At 45.8% G+C, this 19,113-nt stretch overlaps 1 protein-coding gene across 1 annotated transcript in view; it reads right to left on the reverse strand.

Moving 5' to 3' along the window:
* Positions 1-852: 852 nt before the first annotated feature.
* APCDD1L (APC down-regulated 1 like) overlaps positions 853-19,113 on the reverse strand; it is a 46,397-nt gene continuing 28,136 nt past the window's right edge. The window contains exons 2-4 of the mRNA XM_066625074.1: positions 10,435-10,609; positions 8,507-9,065; positions 853-3,657 (exon numbers count right to left, since the gene is read on the reverse strand). Coding sequence (XP_066481171.1) covers positions 2,893-3,657; positions 8,507-9,065; positions 10,435-10,609 — 1,499 coding nt within the window. The 3' untranslated portion in view covers positions 853-2,892. The remainder of the gene's footprint in view (positions 3,658-8,506; positions 9,066-10,434; positions 10,610-19,113) is intronic.

Consider the following 19,113-nt stretch of genomic DNA (forward strand, 5'->3'; position numbering starts at 1 on the left):
AGAAGACCTCCAGATGTGCTCCGTGGGGGTGGAGTTGCATGGGGGGGGGAGCAAGCACTTTGTAGTCCTGGCCCCAGATGACACAGGCCAAGATCACCATTGGTTTGGTTCCAGAACATAGCCTAAAGCAAAAATTTATTTACTTTGTTTCTATCCCACCATTCTCCCCCTAATATTACCTAAAGTAAATCACAGCTCTTTTTACTTTCCAGCGCATATAAATTCTAAAAACATATTTACACTATATTTAAGCACAATAGTGCCAAGCATAAAAAAGATGCAAAAGTAAAAAATGATACAGTATGTATGGTATAGGAGTATGGGTAACAAAATGGCACCAGTCAACTCAATTCATCCAATGCATGTTTTGCTGCTACAAATCCCCATAAGAACAAGGCAAGCCGCCGCCCCCAATAATAGTGCTGTATTAGCAAAGTGCCTTCAAGTAAGATATGCCTGTAGTGGGAATGGATTTTTAATCCAAAATGCATCTTCACTTTGAGCTCTATGAGTACCTAGCATTATGCTGAGCTGAAACATGACTCTAAGTAGCCCCATGCTGTTTGTTTACCCCACACCAGCTTGTCAGGGTCTTGAGTATTCCTACACTTTCCCAGCCCTGCTACCTGACAATCAACTGGAGATGCTGGGGCCTGAATCTGGGTCCATACAAAGTATGTTCTCTGCCACTGAGCTCTTCCCCTTATTTCTGATTTCAGCAACTCATTCCAAGTTCCCCACCAGACAAGGCAGTGAGGACCAGATGTGTGTCAGATGTTACCAATCATTCAGATACTGCCCCACTGCTGGTCAGCAACAAGAGTGGAAATGGATTCTGTAATTATGCCAGTGACAAAACGGTCATTTTTTTCAGATAAGCAGCTGTTTATGTACGTGAGTTTCCTGTGCAGAAGAAACATGCTGTAATACATTTTTTATCTTAAAAATTGTACATGAAGTGGAGCATTGCATCTGAGTCTGTTCCTAATGCAGTTTCCCACTGGTACATCAGTAAATCTTACCAATTATTTATTAGCCACAGCCTTGCAAATATACAACGCATATTGCTTTTTCAAAAGAAAAATACTAAAGGAAATGGGTGCATTTGGCAAGGGCAACACTTTCCAAGGAAATCTTTGCAAAAGGAAGGCAGTAAGAGCAGAATGGTTTTTTATATTATCCTGAGTTAGTGAAGATCAGGTCACCAGTACTCTGAAAAGTTCCTTATATACTTAAAAAAAAAAATACTTATCACCACTTCATAGAATGTGAGGGTTGCTGCTTATACCGGAACCTGACAGCTCCAACTACTAGCTGCCAAATTGAAATTGTGATCAGACAAAGGTGAGAGTGTTTGCCAGTTGCCAGGCGCTGTGTATTTCAGAGCCAACTCAATTGGATGTTATTTTTGTTTACTGACTGATTAAGAAGGATTAATGATGCTGGGAAACTGATAAAGGGGTATTTTTCACTAGAGAGGAACAGAATTGGGAGATAAGCCATTCAGAGCACCTTCTCAGTTAACCAAGGGATAGCTCCTCTTCAATGGATTATCAAAGTTGGGGGAGCTGGGTGATGAGACCTGTGCAACAATGGCATTTCAAAATTGGAATTGCACAACATTTACTCTCCAAGCCAGCATTTTTCAAACTTTGAGGGAATTTTACTCCCTCAGTAAGTTTGTGGGGGAGTTGCTAGGGCAAGGACATGATCCTGGGAATCACACTGCTGCCTCTCCCTGCCCTATAAGGGGCCAGTGGCTAAGGCTCTCAGGCAGGGGTGTCATGATGCCCCAGTTTGAGAACCTCAGGGCTACTGAATTGCATTGGCTGTGCCGATGTTGTACAGGCCTGCCTCTTAGTACTAGCATTTTTGCCATTGCTTTTTCAAGCATCCCTGAGAACTAGAATCTTGTTTTTATTTTAGAAGTTGAGATTTGTCAGGCTTCTCCACCTAACCAAATGCTGTGTATAATTCTTCAGGAGAGGTCATGTGAATTCCACACAATATATGGAGGAGCTGCTATATGCCAAATTTAGTCTCTGAAAGCAATTCAAAACACCTGCCTTGCAAGAACCATAAAAGGAGAGCACTAGCTTGTTGTGTATTTTGTTAAAACAAGCAAGCAAATCCATTTGTTAAGAGAAGCTGCACAGCTGTCATGAAAGTCTTCCTTGCCATCTCCCCTCCTTGGATTATTTTCCTCTTTTAGACGTGTTACTTTCTCTGCATCTGACCTATAAAATGGAAGCTAGACAAGCAGCACTAACTCCAATGCTTGCTTTTCATATATTTCTGGTAAACAGTGGGCTGGAGCATAACAACTGTGCATGGGGGGGTGCCACAAGCAATCTTCCTCACCCCCTTCTTGGGGTAGTAGCCCCTTAAAGATCCACTGGTGGGGAGAGGAGGATCCTCTGGAACAGGATAGGTGAGAGCATAGACATCTTCGAGGGAAAATTGAAAACCATCTTCCCCTGTAGGCAGCATGTTCCTGTGTGGCTTACCCAGGCAGGCAAATTATCATGTGAAGCTAGATTTGCTTCTCCAGACGTAAGAACTTTGTGGGGAGGAAATAATCTATTCTTGGGCATTCCCCCGGAAGTGGGCAATGAGGTGTGTTCAATTAAGTCACAACTGAAAAAGCTGGCCACCTTGCCTTTCAAAACCAAGAATGCTGAGTCAGACACTGTAAGTCCGTGCGGAGGCACATAAGAAGCATGAAAGATCACCCATTAGGTGCAGCCATCATTTAAGAAAATATAGTGTATATGTCTGCAAGGTATAAAACAAAATAGATTCCACGTGTGCTCATTCGGACAAGGATACAAGCAGGACTTGACCCCTAAAGCTATCTGGGTTCTGTGCAAGCGCAAAGTCTGAGAGTTTGTCTCACCAGACCATCCGTGCAGCTAGAAATGCCAACACGAGTCCCGGGGGTGATGGCTTTAATGCTCTGCTGTGAATATAAGCACCTAACCTTCCGTGGTAGCTTGGCTGAAAGTGCCTTGCGAAAGCACCTGAAGGTCCAGCACACTGGAGGAGAGGAGACTGATAAGAGGTGGGCCGTTTGCTGGGTGTGTTGGGGCTTGATCCATCTGTAGGCCTCTCGCCAATGAAAAGCAAGCTGCGGTCTTTGGCATCCTGTTCAATTTTGAAGAGTTCATACTCGGTGTGGGGCAGCCTGATCCCCAGGGCTGCGCATCCGTTTGTATGTGTCACGTCTAGCTCCTGCCCAATGCTCCAAGCTCCGGCCTTCCCACAGCTCCCAAAGTCAGAGGAGTTCAGCATTGCCACAGTTGTCTGGTCCATGGGTGTCACCCGAGCCTGCGTCACTTTGAAGACCAGCTCTGTGCCTCCTCTCACGATGAGGGATGGAGCTCCCTGTGTGTAGTGGCCTGAGGCATAAACTGTAAACGTTGGCTGTTGGCAAAGAGGGTCAGAGTAGTGACGATAGTAGCCTTCCCAGCTGCGGTTGTTGCCATGAAAGGTGAAGTATCTTGTGAGGAAAAGCACCGCTGGACGCACCTCACACCGCAAACTGACCCAACGCCCACTGAGCAGCATGGCGATTTCAGCTTGGACTGGCAATACAGGGGGGTGGTGTTCATCAGCTCTGTATATCATCCCACAGGCAGGGCACGGATGTATGTGGTGCTGTTGGAAGGACAGAGCAAATTCTTAGCAATACTTTTACTGCATATTTACAAACACCCACGCTTTTCATTAACTCATTTTTGCCCAGCCCACAGGTGTACACATTTGGTCCCTATTGTGCATATGCAGCACTGGGAAGAAACACCTTAAGGAAAACCCAACTGCAAGTGAAGCAGTAGTTTTTGCAGAAAATGTACCTTCTCTGTTATTAGGAACTAGAGGAGGATGACAGAAGGAATGTAGAGACATACAAAATTATGCAGGGGATGGACAGAGTGGATAGGGAGATGTTCTTTACACTCTCACATAACACCAGAACCAGGGGACATCCACTAAAATTGAGTGTTGGGAGAGTTAGAACAGACAAAAGAAAATATTTCTTTACTCAGTGTGTGGTCAGTCTGTGGAACTCCTTGCCACAGGATGTGGTGATGGCGTCTAGCCTGGACGCCTTTAAAAGGGGATTGGACAAGTTTCTGGAGGAAAAATCCATTATGGGGTACAAGCCATGATGTGTATGCACAACCTCCTGATTTTAGAAATGGGTTATGTCACAATGCCAGATGCAAGGGAAGGCACCAGGATGCAGGTCTCTTGTTATCTGGTGTGCTCCCTGGGGCATTTGGTGGTCCGCTGTGAGATACAGGAAGCTGGACTAGATGGGCCTATGGCCTGATCCAGTGGGGCTGTTCTTATGTTCTTAGAGTATAGGGCAAAAATGAGCATCCACTGTGAGTTCAGAACAAAATCCCATCAGTCTGCATTCCATTATCAGTGAACATATTCACTTTATTTTTCTGCTCCAAGTCATGCCGTCTAGCAACTTGCTAAAACGAAAGCTGGTGGAGATTCTTAGCATTCTAAAGGATGTAACCTGCTATATACTCGAATCCCGTGGGCAAAGTTTCAACATGTTCCGCAAAAGGAGAGATCCAGTCACTTTTGTTGGTCTATGCCGTTTGCAAATTTTAGTATTTAAATGCTAGAGCAGGGGTGTCAACCATAAGGCCCACAGGCCAGATACACCCCCTGGAAGCAATTTCTCTAGTCCCCATTATAATTGGGCTCTCCCACCATGTTAAGTGGGCCTCTCGCATATCTTGAAATTATGATTTGTACATTTTTGTCATTTGCAGCTAATGAATTTCTATATGAGAACGAAGTGCTTATTTCTGGTCATCATCTGCTCAATGACACCACTTCCTGCTTAATGATGTCACTTCCGCCCCTTAGCAGGCACCATGAATGCTAACTGGCCCACTATATGAATGAGTTTGATACCCCCTGAGCTGAAGCAATGTGTCACAATGAAGGGGGAAAAAACCTCACAAACCTGTATCTGGACATAAAAGTATATGGTGGTGTTTTACAGGTTGGAGAAGCATAATTTTTTTAATTAAATCTTTGCAGTTTGTTTAGTAGTGAGAAAATCCCTGCTAGAGGGTTTCCATGCTACCCCACTATGAGGAGCTAGTCTTTCACTGCAAGGGAGTACCTTCAGCTGCCAAACAGGGAGGGGGGGGAGATATATAGTTGATCATGTATTCGAAGAGACCTCACAATGTTTCTGCTCAGCATTAAAGCTGTTCCTATGCTAATTATGGAAATGGGTAACACACAATTTACAGTGATGCGTATCGGTTTTCATAAGTGCGTGTTGCTACACATGGTCAATTTTGAGAGAAGCTAGCCAAATCTTCACTGAAATGTTTGCATGGGAAAGAGATTTAAGTAACACTGCCCACTATCCTGGTAACTATAATATTACATGCCTGTTGATGGAAGCCTGCAGTAATTCAACCATTAGCAACTCTCCTTACCATAACTGTCACTCCAAGGCATGGTGATGATACACAGCTCAGTAATCCCAGCAGTTAGTAAAGTATGTACATTCTTCATAAGCAGGAAATACTTTAAAAATGGGACATAATTTTCTTGCAAGCAGTTTTTTCCTTTAAAACCAGATACAGATCTAGGGGAATCAAAGAGGCTTTTTTGTACAGCCAGTTAGGAACTTTTACCACAGAATACTGGCTGTGATCCACAAGCCACTGACACTGGAGCAACTCACTGACATTAATAGTTAATCTCCAGGCACACAGGAAAAGTGAAGAAATTAGCTTATTGCTGAATAGCTCTACTTTTTTAAAAAAAGCAAGTTTCTAGTCCCTATGGATTTATGCTGCTTCTGAGTTTTTCCAAAGCCCATCATGGAGCAAGAGCATGGCTCCAGCCCTGCCCCATCCTCTACACATCCATGAGAATAAAGTAAGGAAACAGGACTGATAGCAGCAAAAAACAATAGCTGACTACTAAGTCAAGCCAAAATGCGCAGGGCTTCGGCAATAGCTAAAAATCTTACTCGCTTTCATCCAAATGAAGCTCTTTTGAAGGATAAAAATGACAGCATCTAATTATCCTTAAGCAGTGACATCATCCACTGGTCACAAGCCGTGCAGACCTGTGAGCTGATTGTAGTGAAGTTGGTATGTTTTCAAAGGAGCTCAGCTTGATTTTAAATTAATTTTAGAAAAGCGTTCGTGTTTACCATCTGGTTTAACTCATATGTATATATGATTTGGCCCAAGTTAACTCAGTTTTATGCCAATCTGAACACGTGTCTCCAAGACCTCTAGTTTTTTCCCCTCTTTTTTCTAAAATCCCAGTTGCAAAATTATATGGGTGGAAAAACAGCCACCCTGCCACCCGAGACAAGTGTTTCATTGGTTTTTGTTCTGTTCGCCATCTGGTAACGGTCATAAGAATTTTTCTGCTGTTGCTCGTTTGTCCTATCTTGCAGTTCAATCATATTTCTAAATTGATTAGTTATGATTTTGATAAAAATACACTCTGGGAAAGCAACCAAGCTGCTGACAAAAACTGAAAAAGAAACCAAGGCTGGCTGTGTAATCATATTTCGCCTGAACTGGAAGTGGGGTTCCTGTATAACCCAGGCCTGCCGCCCGTAATTACATTCAGGGCAATTTCCTCTGGTAAATGGCGTTCTGCTGGGGGATAATGGTTTATGGGATAATGCTTGTTTCCCTTGCTCTTCATCTTTTTAAATGAACTTCAAGAGGACCTGCCAAAACAGAGGGCAGAAAATCAAAGGCATTTTCTACTGCTCTTTTATGACACCAGGAATTGCCATACCTACATCCAGCCTGATGGATGGGGCCGTCTTGCACTCCAAGTTTCTTTTGGGAAGAAATTTCACAGAATGGGTTTTGCTTCAGGCCCAGGGTCTGCCTAACTGCAGCACTTTGTAAACAGAAAGCTCCCTTACGCTGCTTCGGAAAAGTGGTCCATCGAGCTCTGTATGCCTTAAGCTGACTAGCAGTCCATCTCTAGGCTTTCCAATTATGTCAGATCAACCTGAGGCTGCTACCAGGGACAAATTTGGAATCCCTGCTACAAAGCAAATGCTCAACCCTTGAGCTACAGTCTCTCCCTTGTAAAGGTTGGGAAATAATGCTGATTTGCCAGCGTGCTATGATCAGGGGGGAAAAAAACCCCCACACATGGTGCACTCACAGTTTAATGTTCTCCACATTCTCATCCTCATAGTTATGTTCACAATCTTTAAAGTTACTTTTTACACATGCCATGAAAACCTGTACAGAAAGGAGAGCAACAGTTCAGGCGTATCTGCATGCTGGTTTTGCAAGAGTCAGGTGCACCTTGCATACTGTCCACTGTTGCCTACTCTCTTATCCACTCAAGTCCCCATATGCCAGTGTTATTCAAACTGTGAGGCGTGGCTCTTTAGGGAGGTACCAGTTACTCAAAAGGGAGGTGCGGGATGTCCTCTCGCAGCGATACAGTCCTGGGCAGAATACGAGCCCGTCTTCTATGCTTTTTTTTTTAAAGCAGAAGAAACACCCCGCCCTCTTTTTACCAGTCATCAGGACTCTGAAAGTTGCTTCCATGCAGTTGGTCTACAAAGCATGAATAAGAAAGGAGGTATTTCAAGTAGTTCATTGAACTCAGAACTCTGCTTAAGAGCCCAGCAATTTTCTGGCTGAGGATATATTTGAACTCAGTGCTTTCAAGTTCAATAAAAGTGAACCTTGGATTTAAAAGCGTGACAGTCCAATCCTAACCTGCACTGGAACAGGCCTGTGGTGTATCCAGTGCAGGTTAGGAGGTGACTGGCACAACCTGGAGTAAGACGCTATTTATCCCCTTACCCCGTGTAGCATGCCAGATACCCCTATGGGGCTACTCAGTTCTGTGCCAGCAAAAATTGCTGGTGCAAATCCAATTCCAGTGCAGCACATTGTACTAGGCAGGCTGGTTGGAGGCAGGCAGAGGGCAGGCTGGGAGGAATGGTTAGGATCTGACCTAAGTTGCCCATGCCAGTCCCATCCCCTCTCTGATCCACCTGACCTCCCTCCTGCCACACCTCTCCAATCACCTGTGCCGGCCTCCCTGGGCTGGTGCAAACTTGTCCTTCGCCGGTCCACATCTGGTGCTGGGAGGCCAGTGCACATTGTCGCACCAGCCTACCTGACTGCTGAAGTGGCACAAGTGGGCTTTATGGCATGTTTGCAACACCTAGGAGACAGTTAGGACTGCACTCTGACAGAGGAAAGGAGTATTTATTAATGCCAAAAGCCTGTAAAATGCAAATGCATTTAAGTCAATGGATGAATGCACGTGCAAAATGTATACGACTAGCTTTTAATGAAGCAGAAAATGCCTGTTTCTCCAGTCTGTTATATCAAGGGTCCACAATACAACAGCTGCAATGCAGCAGTAAAGTTGGTGATGCAAGGGAGTACAATTTGGTCCCATGAGTCCTGCATGATACAAAAGACTGCTTCAGAACTACAAACTGTACCCTTACCATAGCGTTCTGCAGAGGTCGCTGGTATCCTGTTGGCCGATAATGGAGCCTCTCGGACCACTCGGTGTGAATGTCTCCCAGATACAGCTCTTCTACTTCCCTGCTCCCCTGGTTTTGTTGGAGTAGCAAGGGCTGGTTGTACTTCTCCACCCGCACCAGACTAAGTTCATGCATGGCAAAGCCCAGGCCCGCAGTGCAATCCTGTTCCGCTTTGGCACTCAGAAGCTCGTAGAGGGCGCCAGGTGTCCAAGTCCGTCCAGCTGGCAAGAACCCACTGCAGTGTTCTCCTGAAGTCTGGTTGATGCGGGCAATAGTCTCATGCATAGCCCTCTGGTTGTGGAAGACTATGCCGACTTTGTGAAGATGGTAATCCGCTTCGGTAGCACCACGGGTGATCCAAGAGGCCTGGCGAAGCCGTACTTTGCCTTTGATGACTAGGGTGTAGGTGGGGTGCCGGCAGGAAGGGTCCTGGTAGTAGAACTGATAGGCTTTGAAGAGGCGGTTGGCGTAGAATGTATATGATCGGGTGAGGAATTCTGGTCCTGGCCGTACTTCACATCTGGAGACAAGGAGGAGAGTTTCCTTTACATCTACAGTACTTTGGCCCAGTTGCACCCACAGTGTATTAGAACATGCTAGATGAGCATCTTAATAGACACAACCAGAATTTTGTCACAAAACTTGGGGGCTGGTGGGGGAAGAAATAATACTTGGAAGACTGAGATATGAAGGGAATGGTTGGCAAAAGTTTAGCTGACAACCAAAGTGGAAAAATTGAAAGCTTTAAATTGAAATGCCCAATAGAAAAGATCTGCTATGATGTGGAAATTCGATTATAGCAATAAATTATTTCAAAAATATGTTAAATACTGGAATGAAGTAAATTTGTTTAAAATCCTGTTTTTTATGCAAAAGAAAAAAAATCCAATACTGAAAGGCAAGCACAACCTGTGGCTACTAGATTTTCAGTAGTAGTTATGAATTATTTCCTATATGACCAGCAGACATTTCAGCAGCATCTACAAGTCTGTGCTATATTCTATGACTGATTAAACAAAGCAGAGCACAATCCTAACCAATTTTCCAGCACTGACATAGCTGTGCCAGTGGGGCATGCACTGCATCCTGCAGTGGGGAGGCAGTTAAGGAGGCCTCCTTAAGGTAAGGGCATATTTGTCACCTTACCTTGGGTCCACATTGCAGCTAGATTAGTGCTGGAAAGTTGGCTAGTACTGCGCCCACAGGGTGATTTGCAGACCTACTAAATTGGTATAATTAAGCCAATTTAAGTTGTTTCAACTGGTTTGATTAAAGTAAGAACATGAAGGGCACAAACCCCACCAGAAATATCTCATACCTGTATACAAGTCCCTCAAGAATGAATGAAACAGGTCTACAAAGCATGAATAGGAAAGGAGGTATTTCAAGTAGTTCATTGAACTCAGAACTCTGCTTAAGAGTCCAATGTGATACTTTTATAGATGGGGGGGGGGGGCTTTGTGCCTTTGAGAAGCGAGATGGAGCTCCTGTTTTCTCAGCTATGAAGAATTCCAGTTCAAAAAGTAGTGAACAGAACAGAGAAATGCTTCCCAAGTATTAATCAGCACCCATTTCTACAATTTAAAACACAGGAGTAATACACAATCAACAGCTACATTGCTCGTCTGCTTCATCTGGTCAGTTTACATGGCCTACTACATTACTACAATACATGAACTCCATTCCTTACCCCAGCCATTTTCAACCCCAGGTGTGCCACAGGAATTTGGGGGGAGGTCATTTATTAATAGGGCCAATGGGAGATGTGAGCCCCCAGCGGCAGCGTGGTGTGCCTTGTCTATTGTCAAAAACCTGGTGGTGTGCCTTGACCATTTTAGGGCCTTGTCAGTGTGCCATGAGATGTAAAAGGTTGAAAATCACTGCCTTACCCTGTTGAAATCCAACGACCTTCCAAACGGGGAGGCAGAAGAGCTGAAATTCTAGCACCGTCCTGCAGGTGGCGCAATTGGTACTGGCACAGTGGCTCCCACTGTAGTTTTCCAGGGCCGAACTGCTCTTTCTGAGATCCAGGAGCATCCCATAGCTTATTTCCAGATGCATGAACTTGAAGAGAGAAATCAGATGTTTTTAGGACATGGATGTAGATACTCTCAAGCGCAGCATTTAATAAAAAACACCTGTGTCTTTGCAGAATTTGTTAATATTTACCCTTTGCTTTTCTGCTCAGTCACTTATACAGCTTTTTCAAGTAGTTTTTATCTTGCTTGCCTTCAAGGCAGCCTTATGAGATATGTCACCATTTATGCTCATTTTACAGATATAGCGGCTACTCATAAGAGATAAAAGATTATACAGTATTTTGCAACTGCAACATGTAATTGCTTTAAAAAAACTACCTGTCGTCTAAAATGGTACTCCTAACTACTCAGGCAGACAATGTATTTAAAAGAAATATTTTTAACACAAGTACTTAACAAGCTCTGTCTTAGAAAAGGCATTCCCCCTTCTCTCTCCCCCCACCTCCCTTACTCTCTTATAATTTAACATTTACTACAAGATATGCACATATAATCAAGAACAAAGAGTATGCATTTTGCTTCAGAGCTACTGTTAGTCAAACATAAATGTAATGGGCAACCCAATCCTAACCTGCCCTGGAGCAGGCTGGCAGGCCTGCCCCGAATCCACAGCAGTGTTTGAGGCCAAAAGCACTGTAGCCCAGAGCAAGGGGAATCACTTCCCCATAGCCCGTGTCATGCTGTAACAGCCCCAATGGAGCTACTTGAATCTGTACCACCTGAAGAGGTGGTACAGATCCGAGCAACCTGAGACTGCTCAGGCTGCCCAGGAACAGGGATAGGATCCAGAAATGCCGGATCCTGGCCCTGCCACCCACCCACGAGACTACCTGCCCTCCCCCCATCCTAAAATGCCTCCCTCCCACCCTCCCCCCGACCCTCGCACCAACCTGAAAGGGCCAGCACAAACATACCGGACTCGGGGCCTGCTCTGGTGCAGGAAGGTAAACGTGCGTCCTTGCACTGGCCTCCCCGACTCACTAGTCAGCGCCAAAGGGTCTTTTGGCACTTTTGCAACAGTACTGGGCCAGCACAAGGAACTTGCATTGGCCCAAGCAGTGCTCAGGATTGCACCCTAAGACTTATTTAAAATGGGCAAAAACTAAGGTTTGGGGTTTAGGTAATACAAGGTGGGATAGAAATAGTTGGGATAAAATGACTGCCCACAGTAGCGCAGCCAGAGGGATGTGATGGTGCGATAAGTACTGCAGGTGCTGCAATGCACCATGTAAGCTGCCCCGCCCACTCACTGTCAGACCTATTCGGGGCAGCAAGGGCACCATGCATGTGCTGACTGTGAGTGGAAGGGGCTGCTTACACTGCGCATTGAGGCGTCTCCAGTACTTACCGCCTTGCCCTCTCTCTGGCTATGCCACTGGACACCCATCAACGCCGGCCAAGACTCTAATCCACTGTACCGCAAGCAACCCCTCTGCTGCAGCTCTCTCCGTCTGGACACTTGGCCAAAATGTCTGTATTACAACCTGCCAGCTTCTGTTTCCAGCGACGCAGTTCTATTCCCAGGACAATTTTCTAGCACTCAGTAAGGCATATCTAGCTGGCACTATTTTTTATTTTTAGTGGAGCTCTAATTTTAGCACCATGATCAAAAATGTATCAGGCCCTTGTTTGCTACTCGTTAGCTACAAAGAGCAACCGGTCAGGCGTTTGAAAATATTTGCTACCTGCTATTTTAATGCTCACAGGACGAATCCACAAGAGGGAAAGGGATACATTAGGAGCTTCCTATGCCTGTCTCCAAAAGGCCTAAAGCTGGCACCAGAGGAAAGGAAGGTTTGCATACAAATTCACAAGCAGAATGCTAGAGAGGCCTGCACACATCCAAGCTCTGGCCCCCAAATGGCTTTTTGCTCCAGTCATCGGAACTCTGTGTTCTCAAGCGCACAGAACAGGGCCTTGTCTACATGACAAGAACTATGTGTGGTTGTGTCATCTCAGTCTACAAACAGGAGCACCATCTTTGAATATGCCGCCATGTGAAAACTCACCACAAGTTGCACGCAAGGGGGGACAGTTCTAGCTGTGCTCATTCCTGGTTCCACATAGGGGAGTCGTATAGGAAAATGGATTTCTCCCACCTACAGTAGTACGATCCTTTCTTCCATCTCATTTCAGCAACATTGGCATCATTCCATAGGGACTTTTGTTATCACAAATTATTAATATAGCATTATTTGTGCACACGACGCTACATCATACACTGTCATTTATAAGAAGGCTCACCTAGTACAGCACTGTTTCCAAGAGTGAACACCTGAATGCCTCTGGGAAGCTCATATGAAGGCCCCAGACCTCCGCTGTTTGTTTCCGCATCAAGGTACACTGCTTCAGACCACGGAGGCTTCCTTTAGCTATCATGACTAGTAGCTATTGCCTAATGCAGTGATCTTCCACTGGTGTGCCACGAAAGGTCTGCAGGTGTGCCACAGAAGTTTGGAGCACAGTATTGGAAATAGCTGAAAAAAAAATCTTCCAGGTTCTGCAACTCTGTTTCTAGGGCAAAAGTGTGTAGTAACAAATTGTCTGTACCTCTTTCTCCACCCACAGAGGAAGAGGGGCAGACAATTCATCACTAGAGACCACTGCCCTAGAAACAGAGCTGCAGAGCCCGGAAGAGTCTCCCGGATGCTGGAAGTGACATCATAAGAGGCTTGAGACATCACCTTAGAAAAAACCATAGAGGTTAGTTCGCCATGAGAAGAAAAACGTTGAAAAATTGCTGGTTGGTGTTCGCTCCCAGTCCCCTCTCAATATAAGATTCAGGGTAGAGTCTATGGAGACACACTGCCTATACCACTTGGACATTTGAATGCAGCAAGACTTTTCCATGGGCTGACTTTATTCAGTTTATATAGGCAGCTAACAAAGCTTTTTGAGTTGCACAGAACTCTTCATCTGGGAGACCGGAACAATGAGACGCTCAATGCAAATGCAAGCAGCAATTGAAATTGGTCCAGACAAATAATCCATTTTACATTTAGCAGGATTTCTAGCCTGCCCCATCTCTAGGCCAGCTCTCTTCCCTTCTTCTGCCACAATTTACTACTGAGGGGTAACAGCAAACACCGGGAAATTGCAACATGGGAACATTAAGACATTCCTGTTGCCCTTTTACAAGGACAGTAATTTTGTCACTTGCCTCATTTCCCGTAGCACAGGATGTTATTGGCTGAGGCAATGGGAGGATGTGGAGCCAAAACAAGGCTTTAATTTGGTTTTATGTATCACTCGTTTAAAAACTTGACCTGAAGTCAGTGGGAGTTTACCAGTGGAAGAGATACTACCCTGGTTTCTCTAGCAATCGTCTAAGTGTCTTTTTCTGAACAAATCTGCAGCTGTCTGCTTCGCAGTCTCAGCTATTAGAGCTACCCTCCCCCAGCACACTGATTTTCATTTCAAAAATCTGCACATCAGAATCATTGCAATGCAATTTTGGACCCAGATGATTGCTTTTTCCATCCCATCCCGGACATTATCTTGTAGGGTTGCCCCAGCCACAGCCCATGCGCCATTCTCTCCCAGCCATCTACAATGGGAATATCAGTGATTGGAATCTGGACATTTACCTTGGAATTTCGCTCTGCCATATAGCACCTGCTGATGCAACAGTCTGCCCAAGGGGTCTCAATGCAATTCTGACTGGCATTGCAACAGTGCCAGGCAAATTAGGGCTTTTCCCATAGGAAGACTGTCAAATGGACCCAGGGAATGATGGGAATGTGTCATTTGAGTCCCTTCTCAGCTCTCTGAACTTGCTGTCATGATGCAAGCCAGCAGGGGATCAGACTTTTGCTGTGACAGATCACTCAGAGTACGATTTTCTCCTTCCAGATATGCCATCCCCATTTTCTAAACTGTATGTGGGGAAAGGACGCTTGCATCTCCAGTAGAATCCCTAGGAGAAACCCCTCCATCTGATAACAAGGGTGAAAGATTTTGCCCTCATTGTGGCAGCATCCTCATGCACGGAAATGTATTTTTCCCCAAAGAAGTGAATATAATAGCGTTGGCTGAAAATCTGAACAAATACTTATAAGGGGAAAATGCACTACGTTATAAACAGTAAACACAGATTTGAATGTAGGGCTGTCAATGGACAGCCGAATCCTACACGTGTTCTGCCAGCACTAGCTGCTAAAAAGCAAAGTGTGCTCCAGCAGCGCATTGAATAGCATGTTGCCAGAGCGTCAGTGGGAAGGCCAAGTCCTTCCTACACGTGTCACTGGATCTCTGGTCACTCACTGGAGCAGATAAGCCTGTGAAGGAGGCAGGAAAGGGTGGGGAGAGGGTGGAACAAGGGCAAGGACAGGGCAAAATTGGGCAGGGAGGGGGAGGAAGGGGTGGAGAGGCTGCAGGAGGGGGTAGGCCCAGCAGTGATCTATCCCCAGATCCTATTCCTTCCAACAGCAGCCTCCCTGCACCTTTTCTCTCCTCGGACTTGCACCAGCAAAATCAGCAGTGCAGATCCGAGAAGACCCACTGTGGAATAGGAGGCTTATCGAGGAGTAAAGGGATCCTTTCTCCTCCAAAGCCTACCACTCCCCCTCATGCTAGATATATGTAATGGAAATGCGCAAGATCCCTCGAGGAGTTAGGGTGTGGTGTCAACAGTGGCCCCTTGCCCTGGCAAGCAAGCATGGGGTTAACACCAGGGCCTCCAGAGCCTTAGATTGCAGTGAATGTGCCACACAGCTGCAGAACAAGGTCCACAGGGTTAAAAGCAGCACCTGCAGGAAGGAAAAGGGGTGTGGGCAGCAGAAGGAAGGAACAGAAGGTTGGAGGAAGGAATGAAGGAAGGAGAGGAATGAACGGATTGGCAGATAGACTACTGAACCTGCTGACTAACCAATGGACTGACTAAAGGAGAGACAGGCAAATGAATTCCTGAGCATTGCTGGAACAGGGTCTGCTGGAGACACTGGAGATTGGTTTGTGGCTGCCACGTCCAAGACCTGCTGAGGACTAAGGTGCTGCTGTAGTGGCTGGAGAAGCTGCTGGCAGGAGAGGAAGGAAGGAGGACCTCTGCAGGTAACAGATGAGCTACCCTGGTGGTGGGGTCAAGCAGTGCTCAATGCAGAACTGGGGCCAATGTTGGGGAACGAAAGGGAGTTAATTACCTTAAAGTGGGCATAATTCTCTAAGTGAAGAATTCTCTTAGAGAATTCTCTAAGTGGGCATAATTCTCTAAGTGAAGACCAGGAATCTGGCAAACAGAAACAGTGAGCACCTTTTCGGCACGGCTGCACCAATGGGGGTGCCGGGAGGATAGGACTGGCTCAAGCCTATGGATGCCTACTCAGAAGCAAGCCCCATGCAATTCAATGAGACTTACTCCCAAGTAAGTGTATATAGATAGTTACCATTTAAGCTTCTTTAAACACATTTGGATCAAAGCAGCTTTGGGTGGAACGGAATGCTCACAGACATTCCAATGGTCAGAGAATGAAGCTCCCTGAAATTTTGCTGCCCAACTGGGGAGAGAGAGGTGGGAAGGAGAAGGCGTTATTGGTTTGGCTGGCATTAAACTAACACAGGCCAGTCATTTTGTGAGGCAGATGGAAGTAAGGCTGGGGAAGCAAGGAAGTTCAAGGGTAGAGAACACAAGAGGTAAGATGTTTGTGGCAGGAAAGGTGAACAGCAGGCAAAGTACTGAGCAAATACAACCATTGCCTGAGGGACAGATAATTTTAGGAGATTTGAGGAAAAAGGCAGTGGAGATGGGAAACTGAGGCAAGAACAGGCTAATGGTTATGGTAGGAGGTGCCACTGGGCAGGCAAGGGAGGCCTGGGACACCAGGTTGTGGACCACAATGTTGCTAAGTCAACCAGAGATCCTGACAGGGCTGCTGTACCTTTAAGACCTACCCAGAAGGAACACTCTGCCAACTATAGCCTCTCCTGTCAACGGAGCATGACATGGCATTATGATGTGGCAACCATAAGCAGGCTAATTTGGATTATACCGTACATTCCCAGTTCAACCTTACCTGCAACCAGCCAACTACGTGTGCTGCACATAGAGCCTGATTTAGAAGGAAGAAATTACAGCTGTTAAAATTAAAAGACAAAGTAAAAAAGCAGATAATTGACTGTGCACCACAAGAACACAGGAAGGAGACTGAAAGATCCATCTAGCCCAGTGTTTCTCAATGCTTGTCCTCCAACGTACCACTTCACACGGTCCACCTACTGGAAGTAGTACCAGAAATAACTTGCAGTGATGTATCACCAGACACAATGCGACAAACACCGGTAAGAAGCTCAGGGCACATGAAAAGCACACACTGGAGCACTGCCTGCCAAGCCAAGGCTCCTCCTGCTGTTTGTCATGTTTATTGTTTATCTCACTGCCAGGTAGCAGGGTCTTGGGGTCCGGCAACTACCACCAGACACCACACCAAGTACCATCGGTGATACGAATATCTCTGGCTGAGAAACACTGATCCAGTCCACTACTCACTCTCACAGCAGTGGCCAGTAAATGCCTTTGGGCGATCACAAGTGGGGCATCAAGGTGACAAAATTCCCCATCCCTATCATATAGTACTGAGGTTGCAATCCTAACCCCTTATGTCAGTGCTTTCCAGCACTGACATAAGGGCAGTGCAGCTCTCTGAGGTAAGAGAACAAACCTTCCCTTACTTTGAGGAGGCCTCCGTGAGTGACACCCAACTGCAGGATGCAGCACACATCCCATTGGCACCGCTATGCCAGTGCTGGAAAGTACTGACATAAGGGGTTAGGATTGGGCCCTCAGTGGTTTAATAGCTCTGAATATCAGAGATGTGGGGGGGGGTACAAATGGGAAGAAAAACAGAGATGTCACCAAGAATCATTCAAATCACACACAAGCAAATAGCCAAATATTTACTGTACACTATCATTAATGCTACTTAGATACAAACCAGGGATCAGCTCTGTCAACATTAAGTACTTAGGAAGTACAACATTAAGTACTTAGTAAATCAGATGGCAGAAGTGCACATCACACACATCCATACACCTTTGCAACCATCTGGCTGAAACCTTATGGGGAGAAAAGAAGCTGGGGAAGGAGAGGTTGGAGCGGAGAAGCAGCAAATAGAAGAAAATTATCCCCGTTCAAAGTTGTTTTCCCCCTATGAAAAGAAGCAAAACATTAAATGCAGAATCATATTTCCAACTTGGTTCTGTTTGTTTTTGGAAACCGCAGGGGCACCTGAGGCAGACCAGGGCCACAACACAGGGCAAGGGGGAATTTAACCTATAGCAGCTTTGGAACACCCAGAGCAGTTTCCTTCTTAGGGCATACAGTAGGTTCAAGGAGGTGATTTTCATCAGGATCAAACTACAGATAGAAAGTTTAAATCCTCCGCCCATGTCACAGTCTTGATCTAGATTGCTGGGAGCAGGGTGGGGGAGACACGGCTGCAATCTTTAAAAAATACTGCCATAAACATGAAGGCACATTCAGTGCCTCATCCCACAGTAAGTGTGAGCCATAATAACATCATAAAACATGAGCTGTAGTTCAGTAGAACTACTCCAGTTAGTGACGGTGGTATTTGTATTTGTTTAGCTAACAACGCTGTACTTCTGCCAGGCCACTCTCAGCAGGATAGCTAGGATGGTTGTCCCTCAGCAGACAAGAGTGGTGAAGTTAATTTGACCAGTGGAGTGATAAATAAGCACTCTTGCAGCCCGACCCTATCCCCCATCTGTGCCACCAGAATTCACACTCTAATGTATTATTGAGAAATTGAGTGGTACCAGCAATCTCATCTGGCTCCCCCAGCGTCATGGGGCTGGCACAAGGGGTGGGCGAGGAGGAGTAACATGGTGGAGGGGGAGAATCAGGGAAGGGATCTGGACCACCAGAGGGTATGTCGGGAGTGGGCAGGGGGGGCAGTTATCAGTGGCATGTCACTGCCAGTATCCTATGCCCCTTGCACAGGTAATGACCCCTTGGGTCCACTGGGACTTATGCCAGCCAAAGAGCTGGTACAGATCTGAGTAGGGCAACAAGGGATTTCCTGGAGGTAATGAAACAAAAGTTCCATAAGTCTGAGGTTGACTCCAAGTCACCCGCTCATCACAGGATGCGTTGCACGTGCACTTCCATGGTGCGGCTGCCTCAGTGCATGTGACGGGATAAGATTGAAGCATTAATTGGCAATTAAATGGCAAGTTTTAGCACTGCAACAATGTGAGAGCCAAACTGCGCACTAATTTGCTGTGGTGTAAGGTTGGATGAGAAAACTGACTGCGATCTTTGCAAAGGCAAAATTATTAGCGTGAGGAACTGGCACAGGATTCAGAGTTTAAAAACTCTGGCATGCCTGGGCAGCATCTATGACACCCTGGGCAAGAGGAGAATGTCAAAAAGTGACAGCTCAGGTAATAAGCAGAAATAAGCTGATCACAAACTGATACTTTCATTTAACAGCTTAATACAGACCAATCCTATTGTTGGGCTCCGCTAGAAGAACATGTGTTCTACCGGCGCATGCGATTGCAAAAGTGCTGTAA

The sequence above is a fragment of the Tiliqua scincoides genome, chromosome 4 (assembly GCF_035046505.1).
Source record: "Tiliqua scincoides isolate rTilSci1 chromosome 4, rTilSci1.hap2, whole genome shotgun sequence".
NCBI lineage: Eukaryota > Metazoa > Chordata > Lepidosauria > Squamata > Scincidae > Tiliqua > Tiliqua scincoides.